The 21,069-nt window shown below is 32.5% G+C and overlaps 2 protein-coding genes and 1 non-coding gene across 3 annotated transcripts; all 3 read right to left on the bottom strand.

The window, feature by feature from the left end:
• Positions 1 to 223: 223 nt before the first annotated feature.
• On the bottom strand, positions 224 to 3,209 carry LOC128391937 (uncharacterized). Its single transcript, XM_053351899.1, has 2 exons — positions 2,378 to 3,209; positions 224 to 2,288 (listed from the first exon to the last, which is right to left on the bottom strand). Exons 1-2 carry the CDS (start codon positions 2,844 to 2,846, stop codon positions 1,519 to 1,521), a joined length of 1,239 nt encoding a protein of 412 aa, XP_053207874.1. The 5' UTR covers positions 2,847 to 3,209; the 3' UTR covers positions 224 to 1,518.
• A 552-nt stretch (positions 3,210 to 3,761) lies between these two features.
• On the bottom strand, positions 3,762 to 21,024 carry LOC128391926 (myosin-VIIa-like). Its single transcript, XM_053351885.1, is given in 13 exon segments — positions 3,762 to 4,165; positions 5,816 to 5,895; positions 5,898 to 6,107; positions 6,511 to 6,712; positions 6,932 to 7,190; positions 7,452 to 7,513; positions 7,698 to 8,696; positions 9,574 to 12,908; positions 17,683 to 18,093; positions 18,799 to 19,105; positions 19,209 to 19,355; positions 19,905 to 20,018; positions 20,128 to 21,024. Coding segments are annotated over 13 exon segments (6,543 nt in total). The 5' UTR covers positions 20,146 to 21,024; the 3' UTR covers positions 3,762 to 3,766.
• Positions 20,819 to 21,010, bottom strand: LOC128392135 (U2 spliceosomal RNA). The gene has a single exon (XR_008325942.1). It is a non-coding gene; the product is annotated as a U2 spliceosomal RNA (small nuclear RNA).
• Positions 21,025 to 21,069: the final 45 nt, after the last annotated feature.

The following is a 21,069-nucleotide window of genomic DNA, read 5'->3' as shown; positions in this document are numbered from 1 at the left end:
TATAATTAATCGCAATTAACAAGAACAATTTAATTTTCTACCTTTTTTCTAAACAAACAATCAGAATCGGTGACAATTAAATGAATTGATAGATTTTTCTTTCCCAATAAAGAATGAAAAATAAATTCTTACAATCAACTAATCAAAGTCGATAGAAATTGAAAATTCAATCAAATTAACATGGAATCAATGATTAATTATAAGACCTGGAATCTAAATCAAATTGCGTTTTCTTTTAACAGGATATCCTATTTAATAATGAATTTGATATTCTAAATATTAATAGATGATTGTTATTGAATTAGTTGATTGTCGAAAACGATCAATGTGAAAAAAAAAGTTAGAAAAGAAAATTGAATCGATCAATCATTTAGGAAACGATTGCGAATCAGCTCATTTGATATTCACAATAATCATCTTCGCATTGACACAAATCCTCGGACTGGACACTGACCTTTGGACAAAAAGATGATAATGATTATAATACAATAGTTGAACGAAAAAGGTTTGGTCAAGATATTGAATAAACACTTGAATGATTTGATTATTGGTCAAAAATCATTCAATCAATGTTGAGAAATGTTATCAATGATATAAAGGTAAACTTTACCTGGACTTTGTTTAACCTTTGGTGTATAACAATAATGTTAATGATAAAGGAATCATTTTTTGCCACTCTTATCATCATCATCGTCATCATCATCAGTCTTAGTGTAGTCACTGTGATCATCTTTAAGGGTATCCTGAGTTACCTTGGACTTTACAATTGTCCTGAAAGGTAAAATAGGTGATGACCACTGATCACTTGGCCTTGACCTTTACAATTATTATTATTGTTGTGAGAGAGAAGAGGAGGAAAGAGAGTGATAGTGAGAGAGTAAAGATAAAAGGTGGACACTTGACCGATTAACTAGAGGACGACATTTGTTTGCAACGGTCAAAGTGATGGAGATTTGGATGACCACGAAAACAAAACTCAGGTAAGAGAGGAAAAGTAAAGGTAAAAAAGATTATCAATATTTAATACATTTTGTTTATAACTTTTTTCTTCTGGTCAATTTTTGTTTAACAAAACATTTCGACTTTTTTTTTGTATTTTCTTATTGTTGTTGATTCTGTGGCTTTCATATGTTTACATTATCAACACAATGTTTGAAAATAAGGAGGGAAAGTGAGGTCAAAGTTTGATAAATTGTAGTTATCATTTGGAAATTGATGAAATTTGGAAAACCAAACAATTACTTTATCTTGTTCCTTGTGGTCATTTTTCAATACGAATTCATTTCATTGATTTTCCACAGGTAAATTGTTGTCCAAGTTTCCATGAAGAAACTTGGACAACATTAATTATAAAGTTCATCTCCTTGGACGAGTTTGAATTGACCGGAAGATTATTGGTCTATTGAATTCGATTGGTTTTCCAATTGTTGACTTTGCTAATTGGTTCCAATACATGATAATTTATGATTGAAATTTGATGATGATCAGTTTAATAAATTAAGTAATGAGTTTAATAAATTAGTAGATGAGTTGATCAAATGATCTTGAAATTGAATCTGATGACAATTGTGTTCCCATTGAGTAAATACAGCCCATTATGAAATTGTACAATGAATCTAATTTTTGTTCATCATGAATCCATTCTGAGGTAGCCGATCGCTTTAATCTACCTCCGCTGGTCGTTGCAGCGGTGACCGGGATGAGAGTGGCCCCATTGCCACCGAAAATACCGTTACCACCTGCGAGAGCCGCTAAAAGAGTGGCAATTGTTGTCAGGAAAAGTAGAGCCAATGGTAAGAGTAGAGCACCGAGTAGCAATGGAAGGCCAACCGCCGCCGCTATTGCAAAAGGTGCAATGTTATTATAATTATTCTTGGAATCATGATGTTGATGATGCTTATAATGACGATGAACTTTGATATGAATTGGATAAGGAACCGGAACAGTTACATGGTGAATATGCTCCTTCTTTGTCTTGGTTACATGATAATGGTGTTTGTGTTCATGGTTGTGCTCGTGCTTGTGCTCATGTTTATCGGGTTTTGGTGGTTCAGGGGGAGGTGGAGGCGGAGGTTGATCATAATTCCCTTTGATATAGTTGTATTTTTCATTGAATAAATCGTTATAGAGTCTATTTCCTTGAACGAACGGGAAACTGAGTTGACCGGAAGATTGATCTTCAAGTAATGAGCCCAATTGATTTTCCAATAGTCCCGAATAAAATTTTTGCGTTTGTAAATTGGTCCCAATCAAATCTTTCCATTGTAACTTATCATTACCTGGAACAACTTGACGAAAAAAACGAATAAGAAAAATAAGAATAAGAATAAAAATCAAAATTATTATATTACGAAATATACTACGATATTAAACTCACCAAGATTCGGATCGAAAAATTCTGGTCCCAATTCACCTAATTGTCCATAATATTTGAATCCATGAAGTCTATTGGGTCTTTGATATTTCACCCACTTCCTCTTAGGTTTTCTCCGCTTCGGTCTTGTATCAATTGGAAATTTAGAAATTAGATCAGGTCGGAGGGGCCGTAGAGGTCTTGGAGGTCGTGGCGGCAGCGGTGGTGGTGGTGGTTTATCATTTTCACTTGAAGGTGTATAAAAACGTTTACCATAAGAGTCATCCAAATGAGCGGCATCTCCATTGGAATCCATGTTAATATGATAAACCCTTTCTCCAAGAGATGGATTTTTATTCCTCTGGATCCAATTTTCTATCATCATTACAATATCATCATGAGTCTCACCAGTTAATCCAGATAAAGATGAACTCACAATTAAGCCAGTAACTTGATTTAATGTTAACAATAAACACAGAACATGATAAATCATATCAGACTCATTGGAAATTACAGAAATCAATTGAATGACCAATGAACTTAACGAAAGATATAAAGTAACTTATCATAGCTTTTTGTTGGCATTTAAATTGTGATGATTAATTCACACGTACATGAAAAAAGTTTAAATTGCAATGAGAAGTTAAATTGTTATCCTTGTTTTCCGTATCAAGGAATCAACAACAATCTCATTTAGTTGGGTGAACTTTTTAACGGAAGAGATTCAATTCCGATTGTCAACCGATTTTTATTTTGGTGAAATTCAAACAAATGACCAATCACAATGGAAGATAAATTAACTACCATGACAATTAACATTCGTACTATTATTCAATTGAAATTAGTTGATTCTTTTCTTGGTAATTTAAGCGATGAAAAGTGATCATGAAAACGATGAACAAAGTAAAATGTCATCATCATGTAACTATGAATGGAAAAATGATCGCAACCGAATTGTGAACAATTAAACAATAAGTTTAAACGAAAAACCAAACAATTTGTTTCAATTTATTAAGAATTCGGTTCGATTACAATTAGAACTACTTATCTTTTAACTAATATGTTACTTTAGATGATGATTTTGATGATATAATTATTTGGGAATGATTAAGATCTTGGAATGATTGATGAAGAAAATAATAATAATAATAATTTACAACTAAACTTGTTGACAATTTGTTTGATTGTGACAATTAATCATGGGAATAGATTTGAAATATTACAAATACATGGAAAATAATTATAAATAGTTAATTTAAAAAATGTTAATCATCGTAATTTATCAGTTAGAATTGATTTTTCTCTCTCTCTCTCATCAAAATCAGAGACATTGATTATCTTGCTAATTTACATTGATTGTCTTCTCGATTCTCGATTTCCGATCGACAATTGGATAACAATCAATTGCTATCATTATTTAACCCTCGTTTTATTCATATTACTCAGCATTAAGCTTATATAAGATGTTAATAGATCGTCCATTTTATATCCTAAGGGTGTTTCACAAAGTAATTTACTTCCTCTGACAAGATTACCGATGGTCATATGGAAATAGGTGTTTCCGCTTGACCAGTTGGAGATACGGGTAAATGCATGGGTCACTAGGATATCTTTGGAAACTGGATCAATTAAGCTAACACCGTGTTTGTTTATTGCGATTAGTAAATGTTCAGGATAATTTGTGTCTCCGTTTTGTTTAACCTCGAAAAACGCTGAACCAAAGGTTGGCCATTTGTAGACATATTTCAAGAAAGCGATCTTAGCATTCTCAGAATTCATTCCGGCATCTTGATTATAATATTGAATAATTTGCTAGAAAGAGAGAAAGAGACAAAAACAACAATTAGTCAACTATTATTATCCGAAAAGCAAATATGAATAAAAAACCATAATCGTAATAGTTTCTTATAAATGATTAAATCGTATTGTAAACAAACAAGATTGATTGATTCAGATTAAAGATCTGAACAAATGCTCAGGTAATTCATTTAATTACTCTCATCACAAAATGTTATCATCCACACCCTAATAAATCAATTATTAAGGATATTTAATAGTTTGTATCAAACTGATTAACAATGCATCAATAAGCTCATCAAATTGTAAAACTGATCAGTTTTTAAGGTTCAAATAATAACGATAACAATTAATAAGCAAATAAATTGTAACATGAACCAGACAGGGATGAAGATGAAGGTAATGATGATGATTAGTGAAAGATGAGCAGAGGTAAAACATATAATTCATCTTTCGGTTAACTGATTGAATATCCTGGTAACAATTTAAAAAAAGAAAACAAAATTCATGGTTCATCTTAATTTACAATTAGCTTAATCATGATGTGAGTTGAGTTTGTAAAGAGCAGACAATTAAAATCCTTACATCACTCAATTAAATTAATCATTAATAATATTATTATTGTTACTAACAAATATTAAACAGTAATGATTATTGGTTAAGTTGATTAACCTTTACTTATATCAATCAAAATTGATTGTATTGTAGAAATGATAAAAACTCAAAACTCAACTAATTAAGTTGGCGATTTGGACTTGTTTGATTATTAACATTATTATTGATTGTTTTCCGTTGGTAAAAAACAAAATCAAATCAAGGTAAAGTGGTGATTATCAAAGGTAATATTTTTAGCAATTAAAGTTAATTGCTCAACATTGTTAATGTTTATGAATCAATGTTTGCTTATCATTGTAATAATAATTATTGTTGAGGATGTAATTAAACTGTAAATATTAATAAATTGTACAATTTCAATGTTAACTATTAATAAATAACAATCAACATTGAAAATTGATAAATTGCTCAACTAAATCAATTAATTTAGCAATTAACGTTTCTCTAGTGATTACAAGTGATCAATTATCCTAATGTGAAAACCAGGTTAATTATATTAATTATTTGTTATTAAATTTACAAAATTTGAGCAAAAACTAATTAACATTAACAAAATTAAATATACATCATCATAGATTGTAACTAATTGTTTGGTTAATCAACAAACACTGGCATATTTAAATCAATTGATTATAATTGGTAAAATTTACAATGATAATAATTATAATGTTTACTTTGACAATTGATAACTTTCAAGTTTAGTTAAGGCTAATATTAAATTGCTATCAACAAAATCAATCTTAATCAAAAAGTGATCAATAGTAGTTGTAAAATAGTTTGGTAACAATTAAGGTGCCAATCCTATTAAAATTATGCAGTAAAACCATTAATTTAGCTGAAACTGTGATAATCAAAACGATGGTTTGACCCAAATCAGATTTAATAACAATGATTAAAGTGATGATCTTGATTGTGGCGATGATAATTGGTAAAAGTCAAACGAAATGATCACCTCAACAATCAAAAAAAACAATCTTGTTATTCAACAATCAGATTAACTTGACTATTGATTATACAATCAAATGGCAAATTGTAACCATTGATTTTTACCTTTTTCCATTCACTTGGTGGTTGAATTTTGACTAAATCAGCGGGAATCAATTCGTGTAACATGTTGGGTAATGATTGAGTTCATTTTTACTTTCGCCGAATCTGACTCGATAAATATTGGCTGCCAATCGGACAGCATCGTCCTTTGAACATTTATGATAACCACGAAGTAATTTGGGTAATTCTTGATGATAATGGAAAATAATATCGGCATTTACATCTTTCCCTGGAACTGTATTGGTCCATAATTTTTTCATGAAGAAAACTTGATAAGTGAATTGAGGAATAGAACCTAAAATAATTAAGAGAAATAGATAGTTATTAGAATAAAGAAAATTAATTCTTAAAATGATTAATCATTTTGTTCATAATCGTTTCACCTAACGAGTGAGATAAATTATGATCGTCGTGTCACCAAACCATGTAAAGGGGGAAAATATAACAATATTAACAATTACTAAATTCTCAGGTAAAATCTTTCAACCAGAAAGATAAATACATTTTCATGGTTAATCCCTTTTAAGGTTGAACATAACAATCAATGGAAAAATAATCAATCAACTTGTCGATAATGTTGATTAGTATCAACACTCCCGAAAAAAAGAAAACATTATCTCAGGTTGATGATAATGATTCTTTCAAAGGGTGTTAATAGGTAGAAACGCTTGTGAATATATAATTAACATGATGATTACCGTCTCGAGATGGTCTTGCTTTCCTAATCCAATCGGTTAAATGTCTAACAAAATCAAAAAAGAAATCGCCTTCGGGAACACTTATCACTTTATCGGCGATTTTAACAAATAAACTAAATCCTTCAGCTGATCTGAGATTCAATCTTTGAGCAATATCCAGACAGAAATCCTTGGCCCGTGTACTGGAATCAACTTCAAAAGCCTTGAGAAGAAAATAATAACAATAATAATAGATTAGAAAGAGAGTTTCAATAATGATGATTAAATAATAGAGACATTGAAATTATTGAAAGGAGGATCAGAAAGAAAATACATGAAAAGGAAAAATCTAATGTAAAGATCAGATTGTCGGTGACATTCTGGTAAAAAAAACGTCGTTCGCTTGATGGTGATAATCATTCGTCAACGTGTTTATGTTTACCTCATCCGTATCATCAGGAAAATAGACTTTATGAAATATCTGAGTAGTCTTATGTTGAATGGCCTCGACTTCAACAAGGTGGGGTGGATACTTTCGTTGACCATTTCGTAAAGTTTTGTGTAGCCTTTGAAGGCAATCGATGGCAATGGGATGACGTCGGGTACGGAGGAAGATCATCAATTCTTTAAGTAAAATTTGACTTGGAGCAAAAAGTCCCGTTGCAAGCCACATAAGTTCCCAACCTCTTTCCTCACTTAACCTACACACACAAGAAGAAGAGTATGAAAATAAGGTAGAAGAAAATAAATAAATACAAATTAGAATGAATAACAATTAACGAAAGAGAAGTTGTTTTTTTCTCTTCTTCTTCTTCTTCTCAATTTCGGTTGAGCAGTTTCAACTTCTCTCATGATTCAGGTAGGAAAATAGAAGATGATGAAGAAAAGAAGTAAAAAAAAACAACTTAACCAGAGTAAAGAGCAAGTAGAAAAAACAACAATCGTAATAAATAGTAACAAACCTGTTCTTGTTATCTGTTAGTTGTTTCATAATTTGGCAATAAATTTCATCTCTAAGTATATCCTGTAATTCAGTTGAAAGTTCATTGGATGCAAATGAGAAAGAAAAATAAGAAAAATAAACATTAGACCATTTTGAGAAGAGAAATCAATTGTTTGTAGGAAATAATTGGATAGTTGAGAGATGAAGAGCAATTAGTTTAGAGGGAGGATGAGAGTAGATACAAATTGGAATGAAATTTGCATACAAATTTAAGTGGACCCTCAAAAATTTGATCGGTCAGATCATTTCCACTTCGAGTTCGTCGAGAGGGAAGATCACCCATATACTTGAGAATCGCATTGAATGCAAAACAAGCTTCCTGATTAAATTCCTCCTTATTAAGTAGCTTTTTGAGAAGAGGTTGTTTAATTGGTTCCCTTGAGTGACGCCAAAGTTGATCATTATTACGACGACGAGCCGATGAGAAGGTTAATGTTCGAGGTAAGGTGTGTTTGGGTGGTGCTCTAAAGTGATCTAGAGCATACTCTTCAAGAGTATGAGGCTTCTCATTATTATCAAAACCATTCATGTGTCCACCATAAGGTAGACCATTACGTCCACTTGATGAATTGTCTCCGAAATTAATGTCCTCCGTGAAAAGGGCTAATATATTATTCGGTGGTTTGGTTGTGGTCGGTAAAACGTAAATATACTCGGTTGGTACATCCCCTCGCTCTCCGCTTTTTTCAAGTTTACAAACAGCCCAACCGCTTTTCATTACATGTTCACCGGTATAACCTTCATCAAGGATCAACAGGTCACCCTGATTAAAGGCAAGGGTTGTTTGACCTTCCCCTTTGTAATCTTGAATGGCGATGACAAATTTAGACTGTTTCTTTAGTCCATCCAGGAAGAAATTGACCAAATCACAAATATCCGCTGAATTGGGCGATTGGAAGACAAACTCTTCCCGTCGTATTGTTGTTATACTGAAATTTTGCATAAATGGTCTGGCACTTTTTTCACTTTGAGCTGATGTTGTTTCAGGGAAGGACAATTCAAGGAGAACTTGCTCTTGGTCATCAACGAAATAAATTCCTGTCCAGTTGATGGCTACGATAACATCGTTTTTGGGTAAATTGGGACCAGAGACACGAAGAGCTTCATAGAAACGGGAAAATAGGAGAGGCCATTTAAATTTGGCATATTCGACAACATCTTCCTTAACCTTGAGCGGGGAAACCCTTTCACGATAATAGTAACTCTAAATGTAGAAAGAGAAAAAAATTAATTCATATTAATAAATTGTGACCATTAACAATTTAACCATAATCTTGAGGTTCTCAACATGATAATAAATGATGATGATGATGATGAGATGAGTAATGAATTTATGTAAATTTAAATTAAATTACTCATCATAAATTAAGTTAACATTGAGCTAAATTTATAATCACATGAATTAATCCTCAATTGTAAAATGGAAAAATTTACAAATCTAAAGATAAACAATCAGCATGAATTGATGAACTGAATAAATTGTAATTGTAACAATCAAAGATTGGATATGAAAGAAATCGTGAAATTATCATCTCATGTTTGAGATCATTTTGATTTGTGTTGATGTAAAAATGATCAGAAAAAAAATACAAGTTATTTTATCTGATGATGTTTCCAATTACTCTAGTATTATAATTGTGAGAAGTGAGATTGGTAATTGATTGACTGATTATCTTGATTGTGGTCGTGTAAATAATGTTAACTTTAAATAGGATGACAATTTAGCCGATTATCATACATCTTAAGTGAGAAAATTGAATCAAGTTACTTTTCTCTCAATGTTATATCATATTCATCATTGGTGATAACACAATTGTCATTGTTGATTAATCACCATTATGCAACAATATGAGAGTGGGATGATGATTATGATGAGATGATGATGATAATCATGATTGTGAAATGTTACAATTTACAAGATAAACCAGTTTTTTTTTCATCTTTTCTTCATCTTTGATTGACCTTTTCTTGAGTATTTGACTTATTTTATTTTGATACAATTGAGTTAAGGGATAAAATGAGCCTTAATTGTGAGTAGGATAGTTTGCTAAACAATTTGTTCAAACAATTAGGATATTTACCTTTTTATAAGCACTAGCTATCAAATTAGCCCATCGTTCAATGTTTTTCTCATTTGTTTGGAAACAATGATCAGGAATATAATTGGGTAGTGAAGTGATTAACTTATCGGGAACTAATTCATCGCCGAAATCAATATAATACTGTTGAGCTGCGATCATTGCAAGATCTTCCTCCTTGTCACATCGATATTCACCAAATTTAACACCTCGAACAACTTGTTGGAAGATCAAATTAGTTGCCACCGTGTCCTCGGTTGGATCATGCCAGGGGGCGAAAATTTCTTTACGGAAAAATAGTCTCCATGGAGCGTTTCGTTCTTGAGCTCCTTGTTCTTTGGCATATTGTTCACATTGAGAGATCGCATCCATAACATGTTCACCGGCACTTCCGAGGGAGGAAACTTTGTCAAAAAGGGCAATGTAAAGAGAGAAACCAAATTGATCTTTAAGGTTAATCTTTTCCGACAATTGGGCGCAAAGTTCACGCGCTGTTGTTGCTGAATCAGCGAGAAGTGTCTTGGTGTTACCATCCATGAAAGTGATTGGCAGCATGAGAGGTTTTTTTGACTTAGTTGCTTGCAATTCTAACCATGATGGTGGTTGACCTCGAGTTCCGTTGGCAAAGGTACGACGAAGTCGATCTTCACAATAAGGTGCGTATCCGGGTGGACCTTCTCGAATAAAATTGAGCAAATATTTTACAAATTTCGAGGAGGGAGCAAAACAACCGACACACAAGCTTAACAAGATCCAACCTCGAGCATGTGAACTCTTATTTGGATTAGCGGTCAATTGTTTACAAATTTGACAATAAATTTCGTCTCTAAGTTCATCTCTTAAAATTCCGTGACCAATGATAAAGTGAAGTTTCTCCAGGTTGGATGTTGGTCGAGATTCAAGCCAACTTGAATAAGTATCCGCGGCAATATCATCTTCTTGAAGGCGTTTTCGCACATCTTCACTGAGTTTATTTTTCTTTTTCAATGTAAGTGAAACTAATTTATTTCTAATACTTCGTTTAGCGGGTCGAGCGGGTTCACTGTTTTCCATTTCTAAGCCCATTGCTTGAGCTTCTTGAAACTCTTTTGATTTGATAAAATTACGACCCAAAGTAGCCGATACTTTGGTCATTACAGAGGTATTATCACGAGCCATGGTATGAAATTTGGGCTCGGCAAGATCTCCCATGAATCGTAAAATGGTTATCCAAAGTGCGACTGCAGCCATACAATCACCTTGGGTGGGTAAAGGGAGTAACGGTTGTTTAATTGGTTTCCTTTGGTATGAATAAGCTGCATTTCCTTGGAAATAGGTTGTGGCAAACTTTTGGAACTTATATTCGGACAGATCTTCATGATCCTCTTCATGTGGAACCGGTATAATGTTTTCCGGTTCACCATCGGATACTTGTTCACCTGATCGGTGTTTCTGTTCAAGGTCTTTGAATGCACTTGGTATCATGTTTGTTTCACTTGAGGTTTCGGTTCTTGGAAGAAAGTCAAACATGGCATCAACTAACTTGGAATCATCCAGAGCTTCATCTTGCCGATGAACTGCATCAGTGATCACTGCTTTTTTCTCCTCGATGATCTTTTTACCAATAATCTCTTCTTCTTGTTGAGCAATTTCAAGTTTTTTAAGCCGTTGCAAATAATTGGCCTCAGCGATTTCCTTTGCTTTCTGTGGATTCATTTGTTTACGGTAATGAGCCTCCTCTTGTAACCTTAATTCAAGAGCTTCCATTTTCTGGCGAAATTCAATCTTCAATTTACCATAACGTTTCCTGGCAATTGCACCACGAATAAAGGCTTGAATTTTAATTGTTGCCCAAAACTTTTTGTTAAACTCTCGACGAGCCAAGTATCCCCGACATCGAGATTGTAACGAAACAATATGTCCACGAAGATGTTTAAAACGATGGGTTAAAATACGAGATCGAATCAGTGCTTGTAATCGTTGGTAACCTGTTCTCATTGCTTGATAACGTTTACGTTGAATATAACTACGCCAGAAACGTTGGATAATAATGGTTGAGTTTTTTGTGCGAAGAAACTTTTTCCGATAAAACCAGGCCTTAAAAACTTGATTGACGGTCATCATTTTCTTAGTTAACACTCGATCTCTTTCCTGTTCCAAAAATAAGTCATGTGCATCTTTGAGAAACACTTTAGTTTTGCCCAATTGATAGTCCGCTTTATTACCAAACACTTGGGAACAAATGTGGGACACAACGGGCTTACAATCGGAAAGTTTGTGGGCAAGTTCAATTCCATTAACAAGAAATTGGTATCTTTTCACGAACTCAAGGAATGTATGTCGAATTGGATAACCTGCTCGGCGAATACGAATGGTCTCCATCATTCCAGAATATCGAAGTTGCTTACAGCATAATTCTCGGTCAAACATCATCGGTCTTTTATATTCGTTGGGTTTAATACATCGTATGAAAAATGGATGACATTGACTTAATTGTCTCATCAGTGAGTCAAGTGATCGTTTAAATTGAGCACTTAAAGTTGGAGTTTTCTTCCTTGTATCGGTTCCCATTCCAATATCTTGAATGAACAAAGACTGAAGGAACTTATTCTTGCTCACTTGGATTAAATGAATTAAATCAGCGCTAAATGTATCTCGATTTTTCTCCAAAAATCCTCGGGTGTCATAGAAAACAACTCCAGCAAAATGATTAATTCCAAACGATTGATTAACATATGATTTAGGTTGAAGATAATTATTGTTACCACCATGAGTTTGGTGTAACTTATTCAACAAAGTTTTATCAGTTCCTTTGGGAAATTTGGATTCCTCATCAACCAGAGCCATGATGTTTAAAGGTTTAACAGCAATTAAATCGAGAGCTTCTTGATTGTCAACAAATTCAATGTGACGCCAATTAATACTCTCATGATTATATTCTTCCTGTTCCAATTTGAATATATGTTTAACGAAAAATTGTTGCAAATTTTCATTTGCATAGTTAATACAAAATTGTTCAAAACTATTGACGTTAAAATTTTCAAATCCAAATATATCAAGAACACCGATTGAGGTTCGATAATGATTTGAACTTGATTTAGGTTTGTAAATTGTTGAATTAATCTTGTTGACAATCCAGACAAACATGCGACCATAAATCCCTTTGACAAAAGCATCTCGAACATCAACCGATTGACTTGAGGACATTTTAGAGACAACGGTATCTCCGTGAGCGAAAATGGTTCTAGTGGTCAGTGCGTCCATTAAATGTTGATGATTAACCTCCAGTAATTTAGCTGCACTTCCAGCACTTCCAGCATTGGTTATCTCGGTGGCATCTAAGTTATTGACAATTGTAGCTATTGGAAAGAGTTAATAATAATAATAAATTAGAAAAAGATTATCAGATTAGTTTGATTAAGACGTTAAGAAATCAACCTTTTCTTGTAATCTCATTTGCCCAATCTATTAATTTAAAACTAATAATACTTTGAGACGAGTAACTCAAATCATATATCAGATAATTGATATAATTATTTTTCCTTCTAATTAATTATCAAACTATTGAAGGTAATTCAAAGTTCATCAGTCAGCAATTTTCTAGACTGTTGATAGATAAGGGAAAACATTCAGGTGAAGCCATTTAATTTGTTAAAGTTTAATCTGTAACAATTTAGCTTTGGAGGATGACAAAGGTAATAATTAGCTAAACATGAAGATGATGATAAAATATATATGAGAAAAATAAGGTTTCATGGTGAGAGATGTTAAGAGGGAGCGAAAGTATCATGAGGGCTGAGAGGAAGATTAAACTGTTCATGAGGTTAATGAAGATAAATCAGGAAAAAGAGATTGAAATAAGTATGAAAGATTAACTATCAACAGGTTAACAATTTAAACTTACAGAGTGTATTATTCATAGAGTGCAGAAAGATTTATAAGTTTACAACAATTATCATCATATTTGTGAGATATATTTAATTGTTATGATATTTATAGAGAAAATATATTAAATCAAATGTTAAATAGCCATTAAGATGAAGGTAAAAAAGGTAAAATGTCAACCATAACAATAATTTATTAATAGTAAAGTTATTGTTATAATGATGATGATTCGTATTAAATCAATGTACTTGTGTTACAGGGTTAAAGTTAACAGTTAATGATAAATTGTTGCTTGATTGACAAGAACAATCTCTCTCTCTCTCTCTCTCTCTCTCTCTCTCTCTCTCTCTCTCTATTTTCCTTCTTTACTCACTAATTTAATATGAATTAAGATGAGGAATGATGATGATGAATGAGAACGAGTTTTCATCTTCTCATATTAACTATGAAATGGGTTTACCCTGATTCAATTTTATGTATACTGATGATATGATTTAAAAGATTCATGTTTAATTGTATTGAGCTTTTAAAGCTCAGATCAATGAATCGTCATATATAATTGTTGTAACTAAACTTACAATTAATGAAAGGTTAAGTTTGGCCTAGAAAAAGCTGAATCATTGTGAATTGTTGTTACTTAATTTTATGATGATAAAAAATGATTGTTGTTGGTGGTGATGATGATGATGATTATGATTATGATCAATATTGACTGACCAACAATTAACTGGTTACTTGAATAGTTACTCTTGCTATTGGCCTAAGGTTTCAAGTTTCATTTCTTAATCAAATCAACAAAAGCTTATACACTTTCATTGAGATAATAATGAAGATTTTTTCGTTGTTGATTGGAATGACTTTTTTTTCCTCTTTCTGATGATTAAGATGATGGTGTTGTTGATGATGAGCATCAACAGAAAGAAAAACTTGTTCCTTGAATAGTTAAGATTTTCTGATTGAGATAATACCGAAAACCAGAGTTTGTTAACCAGTTTTCTAAGTTACAAGAATCAAAGACCTACCACATGATGGAAAACATTATCAGTGGAAAGGTAAGAAAGAATAATAAAGAAAAAGGATACAATGAGTGCTACGTTTTTCTCTGATTTGTTGACGTTGTTACCTGGAGAAAACAAGTAACTTCCGGAGGTATGAAAAGAGAGAGAATAAATTGTAACAATTCAATTCGAAACAATGATTAAAGATGATGATAGAAAAATAATAGAATATATAAAAAACCTTCAAAGGGAGAAAGGGAGATGTAATTATCATGGTGGGTGAGATCAAGCTAGTGTGTTAAATTGACAAGAAAACTTTATTAGGACAATTTCTTTTCACTCTCTCTTAATCATTGAATTTTGGGTGAAAAAATCTTCCTCATGAAATAACAACAAATAAAACTACATTAGTTAACTAACAACGTTATAGTTATTCAATTTCTTGTTGGGTTTGCTTTTTTAGCAGTTTAAATTTCAGTTCAGAAAAAAAGGTTTACTGCATGAATTGTTTCAACAGGAGCAACAAGGAGAGGAGGGATGATGATGATGATGATAAGAAGAAGATGAATCGAGAGAGATACGTTTAAAGTAACCTTCAATTGCTTTACCTGAGAAATGCTGTTGAGCATAAAGATTGACTTGAAATCAGAAAAATGGTAAGAAAAACACTCGGTTTTGTGGCTTTCGACACACTATGAACAGGTAAATATCGCCGCATAAATAAGCATAGGGTTATGAGGTGGGTTGATCTGGTTAACCAGAGAGAGAGAGAGAGAGAGAGAGAGAGAGACTACATGGAAAGGTAAGAGATGAAATTAACACCGATGTTTGAAATCTAAACATCATAACCATTTCCTATCTTGATAACAAAATCATAAGGATAAGTTGAGATGATTTAGATTGAATTGATCCTTTCGATAACTGGATATTTATCAACTGTCATGATGTTCAATTTTACCTTTCATTAAATTAATTTTGAGTAGCTTGAATTTTTTCTTACACAATCAATTTGTTATCATCATCATCTTAAGGGCAGTCTAAGAGATTTGGTATATTTCGTCGTTGTTATTGTTATGTTAGTGATGATGATCCAATAGAGCATGAAATGTTTAAGCATGATGATGATGATCATCATCATCATGGTGATGTAGGATAGTTGATATACACTTAACTTGTTCAGATAAACACTGAACTTGAATCTAAACCTAAACCAGTTTCAAATTGGCGCTAATCTAGATGGAAACATCAATGAATTGACATTTCTGCCCTTTTCTTGCATCTTCATCGTATCTTTTTTTTATCATCCAAATTTCTCTTCTTTTTGTTTCTTCAACTCAATTCCAATCATCATCTTACCCTCAAGGCTCTAGATACCTGTTGATAAATAATATCCCGATTTTCAATAAGCTATTTTCTGTCAAGCGTTTCCGTTGGAAAGTTGTTGTTATCATGATGTTAGCGAGAAAAAAAAACTAATCAATGAAATGATTGAGAAGACACTAATTCAATGAACAACTTTGAGAATATTTTGAGAGAAATGATCAGAGTAATATCTTTAATAGTGGATGATGATGATCGTGATAATGAAAGATGTCAAACAATTACCTTTCTTATTTGAGTAAGTTTAGGTGCAAGTGATTAAGACAATTAACAACAATCAGAATACTATCATCAGTCATGATTGAATGAGGATAATAACATTTAATGAAACGCTAACTTCTCATAGAGTGAGAGCTGATTTATAATTGGGAAAAAAAATTAATAGAAAATATCAAATTAGTGAATCAATCAATTACCTAACTACCCAAGTTCTGATTAATTATTACTGATAGTTAATTTATTAAATAAATGAGATTATCAATAACTTTGTTAATCATATTTAAATTCATCTTTTTTCAATCAACTCCAATCAAAGTAATGAAATTTTCTTGAATTGATGAATTTTAAACTTGCTTTGATTGGTATTAAAGGTTAAATGTATCACGATGAGCTTAATGATGATAAAAGTGATGTGGTCAGTTTTATCTCATGTATTTAAGTGGTCATACACAATAATAATACAATAGGATGGTCAACTGTTAATAGACACGTTCAAGGTTTTGAGGACAAGCGGAAGAGCTGATAGTTTATAAGTGATGAATGAAAATAACTGAATTCAATTAAATGTTTCAATATAACGGTCAACCTTTTCTCGTCTCTCATTTATCATCCCTTTTTTTGTCACATGAAACTTGACATCATCATTATCATCATGGTTGTTATTCACACACATACACACACAGATGAAAAGTACAAATGAGTGAGAGAGAGAGAGAGTCAAATCGAGGAGGAAGGCCGTTAAATGGTAAACAAGACACACATACAATATGATGATAAATTAATTGTGAAGATGATTAGCTAACTGTTACTAAATTGAGTGTGAGATTAAGTGGCCTGTTTATGTTGAGAGAGAGAGAGAGAGAGAGAGAGAGAGAGAGAGAGAGAGATGGAAGCTAATCGTGAGTGTGTGAGGCAACTCACTCTAAACAATTAACAGTTAATCCCTGAACAGACACAAACAAAAACTAAATGATAAAGAAAACTGAAAATGGGAGAGTGAGTTAGTTGAAATTAAAGTTACCATCATTCATTTAGCATCATCATCATTTAGATGAAGTGAATGAGCAAGTGAATTGAAGATGATGGAGAAAAAAACTAAAGTTGTAAATAGTTATAAAAGCAAATTGAAAGGCTGAAAATTGATTGAGAATTTAATTTTGATGGACTGGTTGGTTAATCGTGATTTCAAATTGTTACTCCAATTAGAGGTTGATTTTTCATTCTATTATTAATAAGATGAAGATGAGAATATTATCAGTAGAACAAATTAAGATGGTAACTCAAAACAATTAGATAGAAAGTTGAGAGATGAAGAGAGAAAATTAATAAATGGAAATGAGAGGGAAAAAAAGAAGATGAAACGGAAAAGAGAAGAAAATTTTATAACTGATTTAATCTGAAAAGTTCTTGATTACTTTGACACTGATTCGATAACTGAATATCCAACACCTTTAAGTGATCACAATACACCTGATTAACCGAAAATCTCACCCCCACATGCATAAATATATTAATTGTAGTAACAAGTTGATGATCTCATTTGGAATATAATCATCAACAACATCATCATCTTTCTCTTCATGATTAATAATCACTCTCTCCCTCCAATTGTATAATTATTAACATGTATATTAACTATTTGCGTGCTCACCTTTATACTTGATATTTCCAATATGTAAAAGAGCGGCCAAAATTTTGAGAACTTCCCAAAAATCTTGTTCGGTAAAGTTGAGAATCTTCAATGCTGACCTTATATCGGCAAATTCAGCTGCATCATCTCTCCCTTCACAAGTGATACAACCTCCTTGAGTGAGATAGAAAAATTTAGATGCATCGGACAATTCGAGACGAATTTTATCCTCTTTTGACATTCCGGCCAACATACAATAGAATATATGATAATTTCGTTCATCCTGAGCTTGTAGCACAATCCGTGACTTTTCAAGTAAATATTGATCAATTTTGGCTCCCTCAATGAATCCTGGTTTGTTGAAATCAATTTCAATGTATTTACCAAACCGCGATGAGTTGTCGTTACGGACTGTCTTGGCATTGCCGAAAGCTGAAAAAAAAAGATGATCATGATGAAAGGGAAAAAAAAAGATTATCAATTTTAGGGCTAGACAATCAATATCAGTAATTGAAAGAATAATAATAATAAAAAACTATCTAAGAAGCTTCCACGCGGAAAAAAAGGAATAAGAAATTCTGGTTATCATCCATTAGTCTTTCTCCTCTTTCTTTATCATATTTACTCTATCGCGTACGATACGGTTGTCAAGTCAGGTAAATATAATAATAATGCACATACACAACTACTACTATCCACATATTGTAGTAATTACAAACATCTCATTCTAGAAATTATTTCTTCCCTTTTTTTTGTTGAACATCATCATCATTCTGGACTTTTATGGGTGCAATCCTTTAGTTATATCTGCTTCTTTCCCTCTCTAAACACAGTGAGAACTGATTTTATCTTAATTAGACTAAAAGATTATATGAGAATGAGATGTTATTCTGGTTTTTTCTTCTTCTTCTGTTTCCTGATCGTCCTTATGTAGATGTGGTAAACTTTACATGTATGAGTACTTCTGATGGAAAGATGTGTGTAGGTGTGTCCGAGTTTTTTTTTTGTCTTTTTTTCTCTTTACCTTGTTGTGTGAATATGATTCTCTAATTTTCGTTTAGTTGTAAACTGCTAATTGTTTTTTCTTATGTGTTGATTGAAAATTTGCTTCTTTTTATGTATATACAAACAATTTACCTTCCAAGATTGGGTTTGCTTCTAGAATTTGTCTCTCGATCCATGAATGTTGCCTACTAATTGCAGCAAAATATTGTAAGATCAATTTTGTACTCTCTGTCTTTCCAGCTCCACTTTCACCACTAATGATGATACACTGATCTTGCTGGTATCTTCTCATATTATTGTAAGCATTGTCTCCAATGGCAAATATATGTGGCTCTAATTCACCAATCTTCCTGTCCCTGTATAACTGAATTTGTTCAGCTGTGTAAATGGGAAGTATTTGATATGGATTTACAGCGACCAAAATTGAACCGGTGTATGTCTATGATATCGAAGAATAAGAAGAAAAAAAAGAAAAGTTAAATTTCTGTTTTCAAAGAGAGAAAATTATTAATTAACGATAACGAAATTTAGTTACTACTTACATAAATGAGATTCTCATTGTATCGGATGAGAAGATTACGTAGTATTCCAGCCTCATGAAGGTCCCCGAGGGAAATCATATCCACAACCCCTTTAATTGATGATGGATGCATTGCTTTTATTCGTCGTTCCGGTGTAAGCCATTGCTCCTGAATGAAATAAAAGCGAAACAAAAGATTGGGTTGAAAAAGAAAAAGTAGAAAATGTTGATGATGGTGATGCAAAGTGAAGATAAAAAAAGGGCAACTTCCTTTCGACTCTTACCAACTCCTACTTTTTTTCCTTTCGTTCTCTCTCTCTCTCTCTCTCTTATTCTCTTTCTTCCCTTACCTTGTACCTGTCTTCAACCAACATCAACCTAATTCAAATGGAAAACACTGTCAACGGCCAGCCCATGAGAAAAGCTTCTATAAACAGACAACTTCTCCACCCTGTATTTAGCGGCAGAGACTCATTTATGCAAACTCAACAATAACACAGATGCCTTTTCCCTTGGAAAAGTATCATCACCTCTATTACCTTTTTTCTCTCACATAATATTATTGTTTCTTTTTTTTCTGTCCCTCATTTTCTTTTAGACCAATTCATGGATGAAATCAAGTAAAAAGTAAACGTTCCTCCATGAAATTAGTTAGGTAAAGAGAATCGATAGGAAATTAGTCACCAAAATTTTCAAACTAAAGGAAATAACAACTTACCTTTTTGTCATCATCTTCTACTTTGATTCTTCTTCCTTCTGAAGCAATAACCCGAGCTCCAATGGCAACATCGAATTCTTTTTTAGATTGAGGCTCAATCCAAATATAATCACCCTAAAGATAAGTAATTAAAATTAATTAATATATAAAATAAAAGAACAAAAGAAAAAACAAGTAGAAAAAAGACTTTGTTTTAATAGAGAAGAGAAAAGAACAAACTTACCTTTGTTACGATGACCATTTTCAAGCTGATTTGATTATTTCTTTTCTCTGTCTCTTGTTTACTTTCAATACAAAAATGTTGTTAAATTAATTTTAAGATAATAAATAATCCATTGGAAATGGAATTAACAATAAATCCATACGGGGGAAAAAAAAGAAACACACAAAACCAAAAAGACACCACAGAAAATTAATCCACAAAAAGGCTTAATGATGAAACGATAGAAAACCAAAAGGAATCAAGATATAAAAACTAAAACACAACCAAAGAAAAAATTTCACACAAACTTAGACACAATCATCACAAGGAGAAAAAAGAATAATTCTCAAAATCAAATCAATTGATTAAACAGAATAAAAGTAGAAAATATTTTCAGAGGAAAAGAAACAAATAAACAAAAAAAAAACTTGGTGACGGAAAAATAAGTGAATCAGTTTAAGTTTGATGAAAGAATAAAATGAAAAAAAAAGAGAAAAGAAACAAAAATGATTATCTTTCCGAAATTCGAATAAGTGGCTCCATCTGTTGACGAAAAAACCAACTAATCGGACGAATGCGAAAACAACAAAACCGCCAAAAAATTTTCGAAAGGAGGGAAACCTAAAAGGGGAAAAAAAAGGAACAAACTGACAAGCCGAGAGAGAGAGACAAGTCAGCTGATACTCTTGGTGCTTCTGCTTTTGGATTGTTTTTTATGTGGGCCGTTCCTGGCGGTACTGCAATGCCAGGTCAACCCGTGATGAGGTCTAGGCAAGCCTAGACTTTCATCCGTTCACAAAAATATGTTCAATCGCGTACCGACGGAGTGCGCCGGGTACCAGCGATCAAGCTGATAAGAACAGATACTACACTTTGATCTTAGCCTAGGAGGCCGAGAAGCGATAACCAGCTGAAGGAATCAAGTCTCTATTTATGTGGAAGTTGTTGATTAATAAAAACAGT

The sequence above is a fragment of the Panonychus citri genome, unplaced genomic scaffold (genome assembly GCF_014898815.1).
Source record: "Panonychus citri isolate SS breed McGregor unplaced genomic scaffold, ASM1489881v1 Contig00135, whole genome shotgun sequence".
Taxonomy (NCBI): Eukaryota; Metazoa; Arthropoda; class Arachnida; order Trombidiformes; family Tetranychidae; genus Panonychus; species Panonychus citri.
The sequence above is the reverse complement of the archived record's forward strand: the minus strand, read 5'-3'. Positions and strand labels throughout refer to the sequence as shown.

What these genes read in the sequence shown, in the direction of transcription:
- LOC128391937 (XM_053351899.1), bottom strand. Translation starts at nt 2,846, where the DNA reads ATGATTTATCATGTTCTGTGTTTATTGTTAACATTAAATCAAGTTACT. An exon ending in ATTTTTCGATCCGAATCTTG is followed by an intron (nt 2,289 to 2,377) that starts GTGAGTTTAATA and finishes TTTTTCGTCAAG; the next exon opens with TTGTTCCAGGTAATGATAAG.